Source organism: Gavia stellata, chromosome 2 (genome assembly GCF_030936135.1).
Source record: "Gavia stellata isolate bGavSte3 chromosome 2, bGavSte3.hap2, whole genome shotgun sequence".
NCBI lineage: Eukaryota > Metazoa > Chordata > Aves > Gaviiformes > Gaviidae > Gavia > Gavia stellata.
This window is the reverse complement of record NC_082595.1, coordinates 4,285,835-4,301,642: the sequence shown is the minus strand read 5'-3', so window position 1 is coordinate 4,301,642 and position 15,808 is coordinate 4,285,835. Positions and strand designations below refer to the sequence as shown.

Genomic DNA, 15,808 nt, shown 5'->3' with positions numbered 1-15,808 from the left:
CATCCTGCAAAACCCTGAGCAGTTCTGCGCTTCTCCATGCATGCACAAAGGAGAACGCCTCCTCCAAGCACCTCTGCTCTGAAAAAGGACTCCGGTTTTTTATCGTATTAAGAAACTTGGATACATACGTAATCAGTAATTTATGTATTTAATAATGAGTAATATATGTACTTAATTACTACTGCAGAGTAGTGACTTGAAATCCCAAATTCTGGTAGACATTTTCACGGGGAAAAACTGTACTAATTAAAAACTCCATATGACACAAGGAAAAAAGCGTTAACACTGAAATCAAATTAAGAATGCACTCTTTTACAGGAGAAGCTGACTTATTTTTAGGAAGATCTTAAAGGTTGTAACTCCCCTGGCTATTCAACAGCCGAGACTTCTGAAGAGCATACATTTGTGTTCTCTGCCTGCTAAAGGTTTTCTATGACTGCAGAATAAGATCAACTTTTCTGTCCAACTTGTTCAGCTAGATTATAGAGAATTTTATCAGACAAATGCCACTTACAAAAGCTGCATATTAAGGACTGCTTTAAGATACGCTAAGACTTTCATCTCACCGCAAAAGTTGGAGTATGAGCAGTCATACCAGTTTAATTTCACATTTCCTTTACACAAAGGGAAGTGGAAAACACTTCATGTACCATTATTCTGCTTTCCCTCGGGTTTCTTTCAAACTCAGATCTCTTCTTAATCCAATGCAGCAGAGGTAAACCGCCCTGGACATGCTTAACCCAGACATATAAAACTGATAAATTCTTCTTTTCTAATCCTATAGAAATTACCAGAATAACGTAATAAACTACAGCCTCAGGTACTGCCTCTTCAATAAATAGGAGGGCAGGGCAAAGCCAAGCCACCATCTCACCTATTCTAACTGGGTTTTCTTTTCCACACAAAGCACTTGGGATTTTAACGCCCTGGAGGAATTCCACGCTAGAGCAAGTGGCTGTAGTTGATTAGTACCAGCATTGTGTTTTCCAGACAGAAATAAGCCAGGCACTGTCCTAAGCCCCCTTTATAAACTTCTCCTCGGTGACTCGATCGTTCCCTAGACAAACATCTTCTCTCCCACAAAAATCAGCCGAAGTCCAGTTGTCACCACCTCAGGTACGCCATAAGTATCACCTTAAATATGCAAAGCTCGTTCCATGACAAAGAACCCCAGAATGCTTTACAGCCTCTGAAGTATTACGACAGACACTTAAGATTGGCACACGGGAGCCTAAATCAGATATGTGAAGCCTGATATTGAGAATGACTTTACTCCAGCACACATCTTAGCAGCGTAAAAATCACCCTGACCATCCCAGGTCATTTTGCCCAATACAATCAGAGTTGTTACATGCAATTATAAAAATAACATTCAAAATTTCTCAGACAAGCACAAAGAAATAACAATGCAAAAGATCTAGACAACCCACGCATGCTTTTGGAAGTGCTTAGTTATGCACAAAAGACTTTGTTATGAAACTGGCGCAATCTTTGTAAACAATTTGAAATAAAAATAACACAAAACCTGAGGAATAAGCAACCAGCAGCTTTAGAGAGACTAATACCAACAAAAGCCATTTTCTTTTACTCGTACACCATAGGCTTGATATCACTGATCTTCTCAATGCCCACTGAGCTCACAGCGGACACTGCGCAGAGAGAAGTTGCTCTGCTTTCTGGCAGCGAGCTTCCAGCTGGTGGCAATATTTACCCAAGGAGCAGGAGCAGCCTTGCAGAGGACTTGCCATAACCACCAGTTCCTACAAGACTTTGAAGACACGAGATTTGAATCCAAGTTTTTGTTTTATCAACAACTCCGAACATTGCTCTCTAGCACATCTTACACGTGAGAGAGAATATCCCAAGCAAGGGGTCAAAATCCTTCTGTTATTTTAATATTTCATGGTACAATTTGGCCCTACAATATCGTTAGGGTCCAGAATCTTATGTTTGAGCGAGTGCCACAAGTTGTTCATCTGTGTCAGCCCTCTTTCAGCTCTCCCAAACACGCGTGCATGCCCAAGGGCCTGCAGTTCAGAAAACAGACAACTCAGCCAATTCCAACAGGCCTGTGCGAGGCTGGCGCCCAGGTAAGCAAGGCTTCTTCCTACTCAGTCTGCCAAAAAAGCAGCCTGCACCTTCACGTGTATTCCCCTCCATGCTTTAGCTCAAGTTCTTTTTCTGTTTCCCACCTGCTCTTGCCCAAACCGTCATCGTTTCTTCTTAGCATGCTAGCACAAAGTTGGTTTTGTTTCCTCAGTTAAGAACGTGCTATAAATGCTTCTGCAATATCGAATGACTTCACAGCTTCCCCCCAAAAAAACCACTGTTACAACCTAAAAAAAAAAAAGAGCTAAACTAAAAGGTACAGCTTGCCTAAATAGCAAAACTTTCAAGACGACAGCGAAGGAGTACAACACTGCATATTCATCCTTAATTCAGAATTTAAAGTACATTACTGTTTTATGTGCAGGATGTGAAATTACAGGCTTCCAGCTATGAGGAGATATTGTATATTAGGGTAGATTAACAGAAACAGCACACCAGGAACAAACAGCCTCACAGTGATGCATCTTACCTGTAATGTCTGCATTCTTAAAGACAATGCTGTCATCCTAGTAAAATTATAGCGATCCTTGTACTCTGATGACCTTCCTAGCTTCTTAGAAGGTTTTGCAATGACTCCCAGTTCTAGACCCAAACAGAGAGTTTCAAAACTTTTCCTCTGCGAGAACAAAAAAGTCATAGAGACCAAGCATGACCCAGCTCAGTGGCATGGCTTGAAAGCTGTCCTGCTCTTTAACACAGGCAAAACACATAGCATGGAGGAAATAAAACTGGTAGTCTGGCAAAGGAAGCTGCAGGCACCCCAGGTTAACACTGAAGGCAACGCTCCCAGCAGCAGTCCCCTCCTTAAACACACATCTTTGTCTGCTGTGGCTGCGGTAGCCTTTCACCGGCAAGGCTCCCCTGAACCACCTCGCTCTGGGGTGGCTCTGCCAGCTGTGGACAAGCCCAGTTGTACCTTGACGTTGGCTTAAGCTGGCCAGGAAATGATGGCCTCAAGCCACAAGTCCCACAAACACTTCTAAGCTGGCAGAAACCAGCACTGCCACCACAAAAAGTGTGAGGTAGTATTGCTCTTCTCCACCCTGCCATACTCTGTCCCTCAAGTCAGAAGTGAACTCAATCAAGTAATCTCCAGGCAAGTACCTGATGCCCTCAGGATATATTTAGTACTAGAAATTGGCCTTCATTCCACTATTACAGGGCAGGTCTTTGGATTGGACTCGCTCGTACTGCCTTTGAATCTCAAATGTGTAACTTGAAGCAATCATGAATACGTATTTCTTACCGCTCTATTGAAGCGGTCACACAGAATCACAGAATCACTACGGTTGGAAAAGACCTGTAAGATCATCAAGCCCAACCATCACCCCAACCCCACCATACCCATTAAACCATGTCCCACAGTGCCACATCCACACGTTCCTTAACACCTCCAGGGATGGTGACTCCACCACCTCCCTGGGCAGCTTATTCCAGTGTCTCACCACTCTCTCAGGAAAGACATTTCTCCTAACATCCAGCCTGAACCTCCCCTGGTGCAACTTGAGGCCATTTCCTCTTGTCCTGTCACTCGTCACTTGGGAGAAGAGACCAACACCCACCTCACCACAACCCCCTTTCAGGTAGTTGGAGAGAGCGATGAGGTCTCCCCTCAGCCTCCTCTTCTCCAGACTGAACAACCCCAGCTCCCTCAGCCGCTCCTCATCAGACTTGTGCTCCAGACCCCTCACCAGCTTCGTCGCCCTTCTCTGGACACGCTCCAGCACCTCAATGTCCTTCTTGGAGTGAGGGGCCCAAAACTGAACACAGCATTCCAGATGCGGCCTCACCAGCGCTGAGTACAGGGGCACGATCACCTCCCTGGTCCCTTGTAACGCAGAGTCCAGGGTTTGAAAGGCAGCGTTAGACCCTAGGAGAGCCACGGAAATCACACTGCACACGCTTCCAGAGCACTGGGTACACAAAGTGTGCTACTAAGAAGCCGGACAAAGTGCTCCACACCAGGCTCCCTGCTGTTTAACCTGAAAGGTTAAGCAATGGAAGAGAAAGCCACATCCAAACATCAGTCTCCTGCCTTTTCTAGTTTTCCTAATTAGTCTCCAAACCATCCTACCATGGAAACAATACTAGATATTTGCAACCTCAGAACAGTCCACTTACAGATAAATATTTTAATTCAATAAAGGCATTCATTCTTCCCAATAATCAGAGTTCACTCCTCTACATCAGTTACATTTATATAACATAAAATTAGTATGTATCAGGAAAGCAAAAGACTCTTTCCCACCCTACATGAATTCCTGCATATGCCATTTGAGTATTATGTCAAAGACTAGGGATAGTAAATTAAAGCCCTGAGATTACATCAGGGGTACCGGGCACAAAATAACTATTTTATATAATAATCAAGCAAAGCTTTGGGAACTGTTATGTACTGACTGTGAGGCTGCAACCTAATAAGCTCAGAATAAAAAAAAACAAAACAAGATTCTCGGAAAAAGCATCGTTAACTCCAATACAATGTTTTCCTCCCCAAAGATCCTTACTGCAGTCTTATTTATTCTGTAATAGGTTACCAATAATTCGCTATTTTTGCACAAGCGTTAAAACATTTTCCAGCTCCAGCAGATTCGGCAAGGTAAAGGAGAAAACAATTCAGCAAAACAGAAAGATCTTGCGTCTTATCCTTGCCAGCAAGGTAGCACTTGATGCAAGATCTTGCTACTGAAGCAGACTGCTGCAACAACAATATTTTTAGACCTTGAGGGAAGGGAGTGCCTGGCATCATTCTGAAGCATACGTAAATAAAGCAGCAGCACATAGGCAGAGCTCACTTTGCCTCTTCTAGCCAGAAAGCATGCCAAAGCAAAGAACTGCAGGAAGCAGTTCTGAAGCATGCCCACAAATTCCCTATGCCGAAAAGTTAAGACAAGCAGAAAGGAAATATTTTTTCTTTAGTTATAAGGCAAGGCTGGCAGGGCTCTTGATGGTACCATCACACACCTATCTCTTCACATGGCCCAGAGCCACAGGCTGCAAGCTGTGTTTCAGAGCAAGAAGGAGAGGAGGGATCTTCAGAGCATTTCTACAGGCCAGCGACGACCAGACCTTCTCAAGGGTCCCACTGGTTCTCTCCGAATAGGACAGAAGGCCACCTAAGCCCTGCAGCAGGGACCCAAAGAGGCCCACCACCATCTCCCTCTCACCAGCTCCCGCTGATGGTTCACTCTGCGGTCGGGACTACTCCACGCTCCCAAGGCAGACCTGCTGTACAAGACTTGGGTCCTGAAAATATTAAAACACTTAAGGCAAAAAGTATTATGCCTGTCTATGTTCTAAAGAAACTTTCATACAGCTGCGCATCCAACCTACACCTACATGATCACCCCAGTCACAGTTAAAACCAAAACCAAGTGTCTTTTATTTCCCATTCCACAGCCTGGCTGTATTACTTACAGTAACAGTCAGTTATCCAAGTTGTAGAAAAGGAAAATAAAGTTTCACTTATGTTTCTCAAAAGTTATGTTTCCCAAATAAAAGTAAAGTTTATATTTTTTAATTATTATCAAGAACAGCCATTCAGACTAGAGTTTTATGTAACAGCACTATTTAGATTTGATTCACCACCCCTCCTCGTTCTCAGCTAAGAAATAATATTATTACCCTTAACGAATTAAACAGCTCCACAGAAGAGGAGCTGAGATAAATAAGGAAAATTCTCACCTGATGACCTGCTACTTCACACAATGATAAACACTGTTCCCAACTTTTAAACATGCATGCTTATTAAGGAAAGAAACCTACAGAAGATCCATCAGCAAAGTTGAATTTTGAATATAAGATGTTTTACACAGCAAATCCTCTCCCACCTGAAAAATCCAGCACAATCTAGCTGGACTGAACAGCCCTCAAGGAACCGTACAGACAAAAGTGATAAGAGGATATTTCATAAAACAAGATTCTCTATGTATCTCCCGCACACTTCAGAGACATGTCTTCTGTCTTCCCAATGTTGTAAAAGACTTGATTTATTAATTTATTTCCATGCCTACATTATTTTTCATAAAATTTCCATAGTCTGTCTTCTGTGGGAGCTAAAAATATTCAAGCAGCATCTCCATAGCGAATTTGTCGGACAGGCAGCAGGTTTATTGAGGAACAGTAGTGAACAGCTCCATTCCACAGCTTCAGACACTCTTCCAATTCAAGGATAGGCAGATATCCAATTTATCTTCCTGTAGCAAGTTTGGTAATCCAACTCACAATATAAATTAATTAGCATAAGCTCTAAAAAAGTCAAGATACCAAGAGAAAGCAAATGCTTACAAGTCAGATTATTAAATCTGAAGAACAGGCTTTTGGTATTGCTTCATCTGCATTTCAGAAGTTGTTAATCTTCTCATGTTTATGATGACAGCAGGTCATGGACCAGATGCAGAGGAGCAAAAGGATTAATTTTAGATGACAATTTTCCTCACTTTTTCATGGATTAGTTTTCATCAGGTGAACAAGCCAAACCAAATTATTCTGTAGCTATGAGACCAAAAAAAGGGAGCAGCAGGAGCTGAAGGCCAGGAAGGGGAACTGGGATTGCCCTTTTTGGCAACTGCCTGGTTTTACCGGATTAGGTGCTGTATGACATTACACCCTTGATTATTTTAGCGTGCTAAATTCCCCATCAAAAGATGAACCAAGCAGCTACATGAATCCTAGCGCCAGTGCCAATAACAAGGGAACTAGTGACAATCCACAGTCAGGGAAGCATGACTACACCTTTCCATTTAAAGTGGTTACAGTGTCAGCCAACTACTAAACAGCTCCGTGTCACAGGTTGCTGGATGATGCGTAAGAGTCAAAAACAAACAAAACACCTTCACACTGAATTCTGAGCACTGAAGACCAAGGAATCCTACCTACAGAACAGCTAGCGTGACAAGTGTCAAGGACATGAAGGCAGAAATATCTGAATTTAAATAAAGACAAGAACAACCAGTTTCACAATTATTTTTTTTTTTAAGCATTGCCATTCCATCAACATAGTATTTAGGCTTCTGGAAAACAAATGCCCATCTTTTAAGAATTACTAATAAACCTCCATTTCTTATATGATAACAAAGAACAATGAAGACGACAGAGCAAGAACTCATCAAGTACGTACAGTCACGGGCAAGTTCATCAACTCCATATAGTGAAACTGCCCCACCCAAAACCTTCCGGAGAAACCGAAGATGGAAAGCAGCTAAGGCTGCTCCCCACCATAATGCCTTACACTGCGGAGCTTTTGTGCCACTCTTCCTTTTTAATTAAATACGGCATTCTGGGATTCAATGATAAAACAACATTACTGCACGGTCTTCAACGACTACAGACAGCTGAGGAAAAGTATCTCCATTATTATTTTTTTGTAAGTGTTTTATTCCTTACAAGGTTCCATACATTATTAAAATTGAGAGGTTAAGTTTATTACGCTACTCCATCAACACTAATACTCTTTAAAATTGCTAACCTCTGCATTTCCTTAAATTTGTGCACACTAAAAGCATACTGAACAAGTTCTAGTTCTTTGCCTAAAAAACAAATATTTCTTCATTTGCATTCATTCTGTACAGAGGAGAAACTCAAAAGTGTATGTAAACAAAACATTAAAGACTTTTACAGCCCTTATACATGATAAATGAAATTAAATTACAAGTCAAGGCAAAATTATCTTGCCAAGAGCTTCCACTGCAGTTTCCTAACATGCCACCTTGCTAATGTTTGTGGATATAAATTAAACAGAGCAGAAACAATAATATGTTCACTGTTCTTTCATGGAGAATATACCATATTCCTGTACGCAATCTTCAAAACAGTGACCACCAAGGATACTGTGACAAACCAGAGAGCTTTGCACCCGTACATAGTAGAGGTTTTCATATGGTCACACTCTTTAACCGGAAACTTCACTAACTTATGGCTGTGATTTAAAAAAAAAAAAAGAATCCTGAGTAATTAAACACAGATTCTAAATAAAATTTAACGACTGCAGTAATTACCATCCACCTCCTTTTGGCAGGCTGAGAGCAAAAGAACAGTATGGCAGCTACAAATCCACATTTCCCTAAATAAATAGTAATTTGATTATTTCCTGAAAATCTGAAAACCAATTTGACATTTCAGCCATATTTGAGTTTAATTTTCATTTCCCTTGAGCCTCAAAATTCACATGCAAAAGAAAAAACTGGCTAAAAGCTCAATCCTTCTATTTATTTTGCACCAAGAGAGGACTTGTCAAGATGAAGTGGGCAAGATGGAAGTATCAACAAGGAGATCTATGACTACCTGCTCCAGTGCTGCACCACTGAATGCCACCTATAATTTACAGATTTGCAACGCTGATTGCTGATCCTTGACCTAGAAGACAAATGATTTGGATAACATCCCGAATACAAACAGCTTTTAGGCACTTCTCCAGCTCAAACAGCAACATTATCTTTACCACACCTAAAGGTGTCATGAAAGGAGTCCTTTTTCAGCTCTTATTTACATCCCCCTGTTCCCTCCTCAAACAAGAAAACTAAAAATAAATCTCTGGCAACACAAGAATCTAAGCTTTTCAATAGGTTTCAAGCGCCTGGGATTTTGATGGAAATTCCTTGCTAGAGACTTGGCCTGTCTGACATGTGCTTGACTAGTAGAGCTTTTGTTTAATGCTTCTAGACAGCACTCACTGTCAACCTCAGTTTTACAAGCAAACCCAAATGAAAATACAGGTGATCTAGTAGTTTTGAAAACAGTAAACATAGGTGAAGGGAGGGGAGAGGGTTAAAGAAGCAGCATTGAGCGCTTCAAGCTCCAAACATTTCTCTAGGGGACTTACAGATGGTAATTTCTGGAGTGACAAAGGTGACATTTTTCTAACATTTCTAGAGGCACACTAGGAAGCCAACACCATTTTCCTGCCACTGGAATGACAACTTCTTTCATGCAAAATATTTATTGCATCATGATCTGCACGACAATAACAAATCACATTTCTGTCTTCCGACAAGTTCAGATTCAACCTGTATTTCAGAAGCTTCTTTACAGGCATTAAGGGCACTCCCAGCATTTAAAGTGCATTTTAATTAAGCCATTTAGACAAACCTCCAAGTTGGTCACATTGTCCCCTCCCTTACTGAGGACACAGGCCACCACCTACTAATTTACCTGCCTGAAATCAGTCTGCTGCTGTGGAGAAATACTGTCCTGTAGTCAGAAAAGTACTGAAGGTCTTTACAGAGAGGCTAACCACAATGACAGAGGCAACAAAGCCTACCTGCAATGCTTTGCAGGGACAACTGCAGGTTAGAAAAGAACACAAAAGTAGTGAAAACCTAACACAGAACAATTTACGTTGGAAGGGAACTCAAGGCCTCTAGTTCCAGCCCTTGCTCAAAACAAGGCTAATTTCAGTTGAACACTGAACAAGAATAGAGATCCCTCCATCTCTCTGAGCACACATTCCAGAGTCTGACCATCCTCGTGGGGAAGATTTTTTTTTCTTTATATGCAGCTGGAGGGTCCTTTGGTGAAGTTGGTGTCTGTTTCGCTTCGTGCTTTTGCTGTGCCCTTGCAAGAAGCACCTGGCTTCACCTTCCCTACGACTCCCACCCACCAGGCAGCTGAAACCAGCAGTTAGGTCTGCCCCTTAAGTCATCTGTCTCTTCTCCAGGCTACAAACCCAGCTCCCCCAGCCTCTCCTCATACACCACGTGCCACAACCCACGATCCTGCTCAGTGGCTTTCCGCTGGACCGGTTCCTCTTTGTCCATCTACCTGTACTGAAAAGCCCGACACTGCGTACAGTACTCTAGATACAGCCTCACAGGCAGACGTGAACAACCACGTTCCTCAACCTGCTCTCACTAGCAGAGCCCAGTGCGTGGTCACCCTTCGCTGCTGCAAGGGCACACTGCCGAATCCCATTCAGCTGACTTGGCTGCCAGCACGTGCAAAGATGCAAGGATCGTGCTTCACTCCATCCAGTGCCTGGGTGGCTCAGATCCTCCAAGGGAGCCAAGACCTATGATCATCTTTCTTCTTGTTCTCTCAAGGCGGCTTTGTCCGCTTTCTCATTTTGATGGGGCAGATGTGCTGCAGATGCTCCCTGTAATGTCCCCCACCTTGCTGTCCCCTCTCTAATCCTGACCCATAAGCTCGTGACAAGCCCGCTGCCCCCTCTGCAGCAGAGCTCCGCACATTCAAGCCATACCTTCGCAGAAACACAACCCTGCCCGGCCTTTGTAAAGAACACGCACTACAGCGCTCCAGTTGCACGATCACGTTCCTGCGATCCGAGGGAGATCGCAGGCCTGCGACGCTTGCAGACTTCTCATTGCGGCTGGCCGTTTCTCATCCGTGCGGTGTGTTCGTGCGCACCTGAGATGAGCCCCCAGTCACATGAGCTATCCCATATGCACTACCCCACTCTGTCCCTCCAGTTATCTGCTAGAGAAAGCATATGTTAGTTAACTTGTTGCTAAATAAAGCACTGTAAAGGCATTCAAGCCTTCCTACACTAGCTAGCAACAAGTTGGGGTGTTTTTTTGTTTTTAAACAAGCTGCTACTTTAATTGTCATTCAAGACTGATTCATGAGAACGTTCTACAAACTTGGAAATTTTACCCTGCTAGCCATTTATTCACCTCAATCTTCCCAAATCTATTACTTTCTGGCTCTGCTAGAGATAGGATGCATTTCTACAATGTGGCCCCCATGCAGCACGGTATTTAGGAACACAGGAGAAAAGCTCAAAACAGGCTTGAATCAGAACAAGTGATGTTTGAGTACAGCCTTTAACTCCACTGAGACCCCTGCATCTCTTCTATCAGGACACAGACGTATAAGAGGTTCAGCCACAGTATGTACAGAGGACTAAAAAGGTGAGCTGGAATGATATATTTGAGCTGTATATAAATATCAGATAGTGTTTCCCTCCAAAAATAGAAAAAAATTAAATATAATCAGCACGAGCTCTCTTCTCGGGGCATAACAGAACAAGCATTATTTTACATTGTGCCACATTTCTCAGACTTTCCAGTATCTGAAGAATAAACATTACATACTGAAGTTGCTCGCTGTATTACAGTCAATCATGTAACACAATTAATATATGTATTTGCACTTCCTGTCTCTGCAACTACATTTTAATTTCAGAAATATGCTGACTATAAAGCAAGGAGCAAGAACCTCATGTACCTGCCTTCTGAACACACCACATGGGAGAAGTGGGGCTGTATCTTGTATACTTACGACTAATAATTATTTTTTTAATCATGGAAAACCAGCCAGACACGGGCAGAACCCCAAGTCTTTCAAGACTGGCAGGTATCGGGAACCCCTGTTTTCTTAGTTCTCATTAGGAGCTCTTCCAGTAGATTAACATTATTTTATCTGAAGCATGTGCACTATGTACATTAATTTGTGTTGTTACTGTATCGATGGTTAATACACACTAGGACATAACATTGTGCTCTATTTATCCATAAATGTTAACAACACGTTGCAGGTTACAAACTACTGAAAGAAGTTGATCTATTTAGCTCCAAAAGATGACTTGCACCACCTACAGGTCTTAGCAGAAGGTTACAAGAGTCTAACTTTTACAGGTTTTTTTAAATAAACAGTCAGACATGCAATTCTACACTACTGGAATAAAAGTTAAGTCAAAATACCTGCTGTATAAGCAAAACAACAGGCTGACTTCAAAACATTGTCATCTAACATCAGTCCAACTTCTTCTTCAGCCTAGTTTGATAAGAGTTTTTGTTCAGCCTAGTTCAATAAGAGTTTTGCACTGGTTAGTGTTAAATGGGGTCCTTAAACACAGCACACTTCAAGCTAAGAAATAATCAGTAACTCCCCTTGACTACAAAGAAACATAAAGGAACAGCAGTCCAGATATTTCCTTCTCAAACCACCTATATGTTCTAAATTATAGTTTGTAATTCTTAAAACAGCCACAATATACTGTAAAGCATATAGAAAACAACCTGACGACTACGTGTCTTTGAAAAGATATTTGAATCTGTCAATACATCTCATCGGTCCCACTAACAGCTTCTTTTGTTATGCTTGTTCCTTTGGATTAAAAAAAGAACAGTCCTACTCACTTTGAAAAGCATTAAGATTGGGAGGACGGCACGCCAGCAGCTTGTGAGTAAAATACACTGCATTTATCCCAAAGCCAAAGAATTAAATTCAAAGTAATAAGTGAAAGCAAGACTCATTCAGACAGGCTTAGCTATGCTGCACAATAAACTGAAAAAGTATGACTATAGTATCCCAGTGTCCATAAGCACAGATTAAAACAAACTACTTGCAACAAATTACAACCCCGATGATTCTGTGGCTGGGCAAGATACAGGAGGTTATCAATAGACCTCTTTCAACCTTGTAACACTTGGATACACCACCCTTTACAAGCTTCACGAGGAGCTTAACTCCATTTAATTACTCTCTTCCTCCTTTAACTATAGCTTTTCCTAAATGCAGTCAATATTAGCCATACAGAATCGCAACACAAAACGCAGAGATGATCCTAACTCTACAAAACGGGTCAAGTTACATTTTGTGCCTATAATTTACCCCCATTTTTATAAAGAAAACACCGTCTCTCTTCCAAACTTGCAGGACTTCTGATGCACAGTAATGAGCAAACAAGTCTGAGACAAAAGTCAAAATTTCCAATGTTTAAGAAAACTACAAATGGGAGTAATATCTTTCAAAATCTTAAAACCAACATAACTGTAAAATTGAAGTTGGCTCAGATGTTAGAATCCAAAACTGACAGAAGATCCTGGGTACGCAATCAAGAACTAATGATGAAAGCTCTTGTAACACATGCCAGAGTAAGACACAGCAGTCAATAGATCCAGGGACAAATATTTCAGTGTCACATTGACAACATTTCTAGGTGTGCTCTGATGAAGTTACTAGGCACCACTCTGCAAATTATTAGAAAAAGTAGAAAAATTTGTTGAAGAGAAGCAGAATAACTCCATCTCTAGAAATATATAGAGAAAACTACTCTTTGCATAACTTCTTTAAACATCAATGTGACCAAGCCTAAATTTCTTTTTTTGGTAGTAGTGATCTGTGCTAAAGCCCAACACCATATACAGACATACCTGTAATGCCTTATCTGAAATACGAGCCTTAGAGAAGGTATCAAAGTTAAATTCAGTCTTCTGGCCTCTCCTGCTTTGTGAAGGTACACATTAACATACATTTTGCAATGCATTAACTTGCTGATCACTTGAGTTGCATGAAGTTTGGTTTAAGATGATAAGAATATAGCTGTATTTAGCATGAGTTTAAAAAAAGTGTAACTTTTGTTTGCATGGTGAACATAAGAGAAACACACACACAGCGTAGGAATATGGCCTTTGCCGTCTTCCTTTCTGAAGGACTGAGAATTATCTGTACATTCTCAGCAGAGATTTCCCAGATTCTCTCGTACTGACTGATACTGCTGTCTACTGGTAGGGCAGACGCATGGTGACAGGCAGCAGTGTGAAAGAGCAAGGAAGAAAAAGACCACCCGTATTTGGGCCACAATATCTAGGCAAGACATGGTAAGACTGCCCCACTGCAACCAAAGGTAGTTTTTTCTGGAAACAGGAAGAGCTCACTACTGCTTAATTGTTTGGGGTTTTGTTTATATTTTTTTTAATTGGTAAACTAGAAGCAACATCAAAATATTATTATACAGACTGAGCATTTGCAGTACGAATAATAGTTAGTTAGTAGCTGCTACACTGCCTTAGCCTGTAGCATGAATCATTTGACCCTCTAATCATATCATACCTCCTCTTTAAAATGTCGTAATCATAAAAAGCATTTAATCTAACAGTAACCTGTCAATTTTCATCTCAGGGAAAAACGCTTTCTGCTCTAACTACAATGTGTTACTGGACAGCACACAAAAACCTCCACCACCATTATTTCTTGGTTGTAGTATTTTGTGCTTAAAAAGAGCCTTCTGTAAAATAGTTACTAACTTGCGTAAGTCTATCAAACACATAGCACAGTTACCTTTCTTCAATTCTATTCTTGTCCATAAGGGGTTGTTTGATCCACTGATTAACTAGTCTTTGTCCTTGAGGGGTTCTGCATTTATTTAGTAAACCAGCTAGAGACTGTGCAGTATTAGCATTTTCCACAGAACTCTGGAAAGGAAAAAAAAGTGTTAGTGAAGCTTATTGACACCCACTGAATGGCACTCAACTTTGCTACCTAGGAATAGAGCAGTGGGTTTTTTTGTATTCAAGTTGGCACCCATCAAAAAAGGCAAACAAAACAGCACGGCATTAAAGCACTTACACTCTGGTCCCTGGAACATGGCAAGCAAGGAATAGATTTGTCAATTTTGAAACTAATCCTGACTGAACAGGAAAGTTAGAAACATATCTAGTCTCTGGGCAGTTTGCCCTTTGAATAGGAAAAGTGGAAATATACCTAGATATTTGCTAGTTTGCCCTTTGTAAGGTCAAAAAATAGGGGTCCTGTCCATCAAAAAAAAAGCAGCAAGAAACAGGACTTGGGTTCAAGGATTTTGTTTGGAGATCTTTGGAGGGTGCCGGGGCGGGGACACAGAATGAGGCAATGGGACAGAACAGTTATTCAAATTCTCTCAAGCTTCCCCAGATCATCTTTGGAGTACTATAAACACCTCTAAACTTACTCTGTTCAGATTATAGTTTAATATCTATAATTTAAGTTTAATATTAAACTGGACTCAAGACAGCCTTTTGGGCATTTTTCTTGGGGTTTAGTTTGGTTTTTGCACAAACAACTAGGAAGTAAAAATTTTGTTTAACATTGAAAAACAGTAAACAAGCTTGTTTCAACTCCTAACTTGGAAATTAAACTCTCAACCCTTTCTACCCAAGAGCACCTGCAATTAAAACAGCAGGCAAGCATTCAACCAGGAGCAGGTCTGGAGGCCTATAAACAGCTGGGATGTAGAACTAGCATCACCACAACAGTGAGAAGGCAGACTGACACATTTAACCCCTGGAAGATCTCACCTCTGAAGTGGATGCGCCTATTTTCAGTGTTCTGGACAGCGTTACATATGAAAAACTTCTGAATCCAAGAAAGTGTCCCAGAGTACGTATATTATACAAGAATAACCTACCTCAGCACATCCAAGTTGGAAGGCTACAGTTTCACATAATCAAGAACTTTACTTACATACCTCACAGAGCAACTCAAATGACAAAATATTTTGCCTTTGTTTTGCCTGCCCAAAAACCTCCCCACAGAGATCCTGCCTCACAGGCAACAATGCAGCTTCCTGTTACACGGCAAATCCCTTGTTCCAAAGCTCACACCAGCCCCTAAAGACCGACATGGTAGTGTATTTCCTATCATAAAACACATAACACCTACAAGGTCTTATAAAGGGATATGGCTAAGACAGTGTTGAACTTCTTAGAACGCCTCCATAAAGCTTGAGAAGAGATATAATTTTTGCTTCATTCCCTAGACAGTGGCACAGAATCAGGAAATAAAGCAAAAAAAAAAAAATTCAGAACATATCTCTCCAGGGCCAGCCAGCTCAGGTGCTGAACATACACTCTTTTTTCATCCAGAAACCCCTCTAAGGTAATCAGGGGACCATATACATGATTTCTTCCTAGAAATCTGAAACTCAAGCAGGTTAGCTCCAAGGAAAGATCACTAAGGAGGGTTTACTAACATGAAAACAAAA

The 15,808-nt window shown here is 41.3% G+C and overlaps 1 protein-coding gene across 3 annotated transcripts in view; it reads right to left on the bottom strand.

The window, feature by feature from the left end:
• The window catches only part of MSH2 (mutS homolog 2), a 56,026-nt gene that overhangs the window by 33,854 nt on the left and 6,364 nt on the right, over positions 1-15,808 (bottom strand). For all 3 annotated transcript variants that reach the window (XM_059835803.1, XM_059835802.1, XM_059835804.1), the window contains one exon: positions 14,128-14,261. In XM_059835803.1, the coding sequence (XP_059691786.1) occupies positions 14,128-14,261 (134 nt within the window). The remainder of the gene's footprint in view (positions 1-14,127; positions 14,262-15,808) is intronic.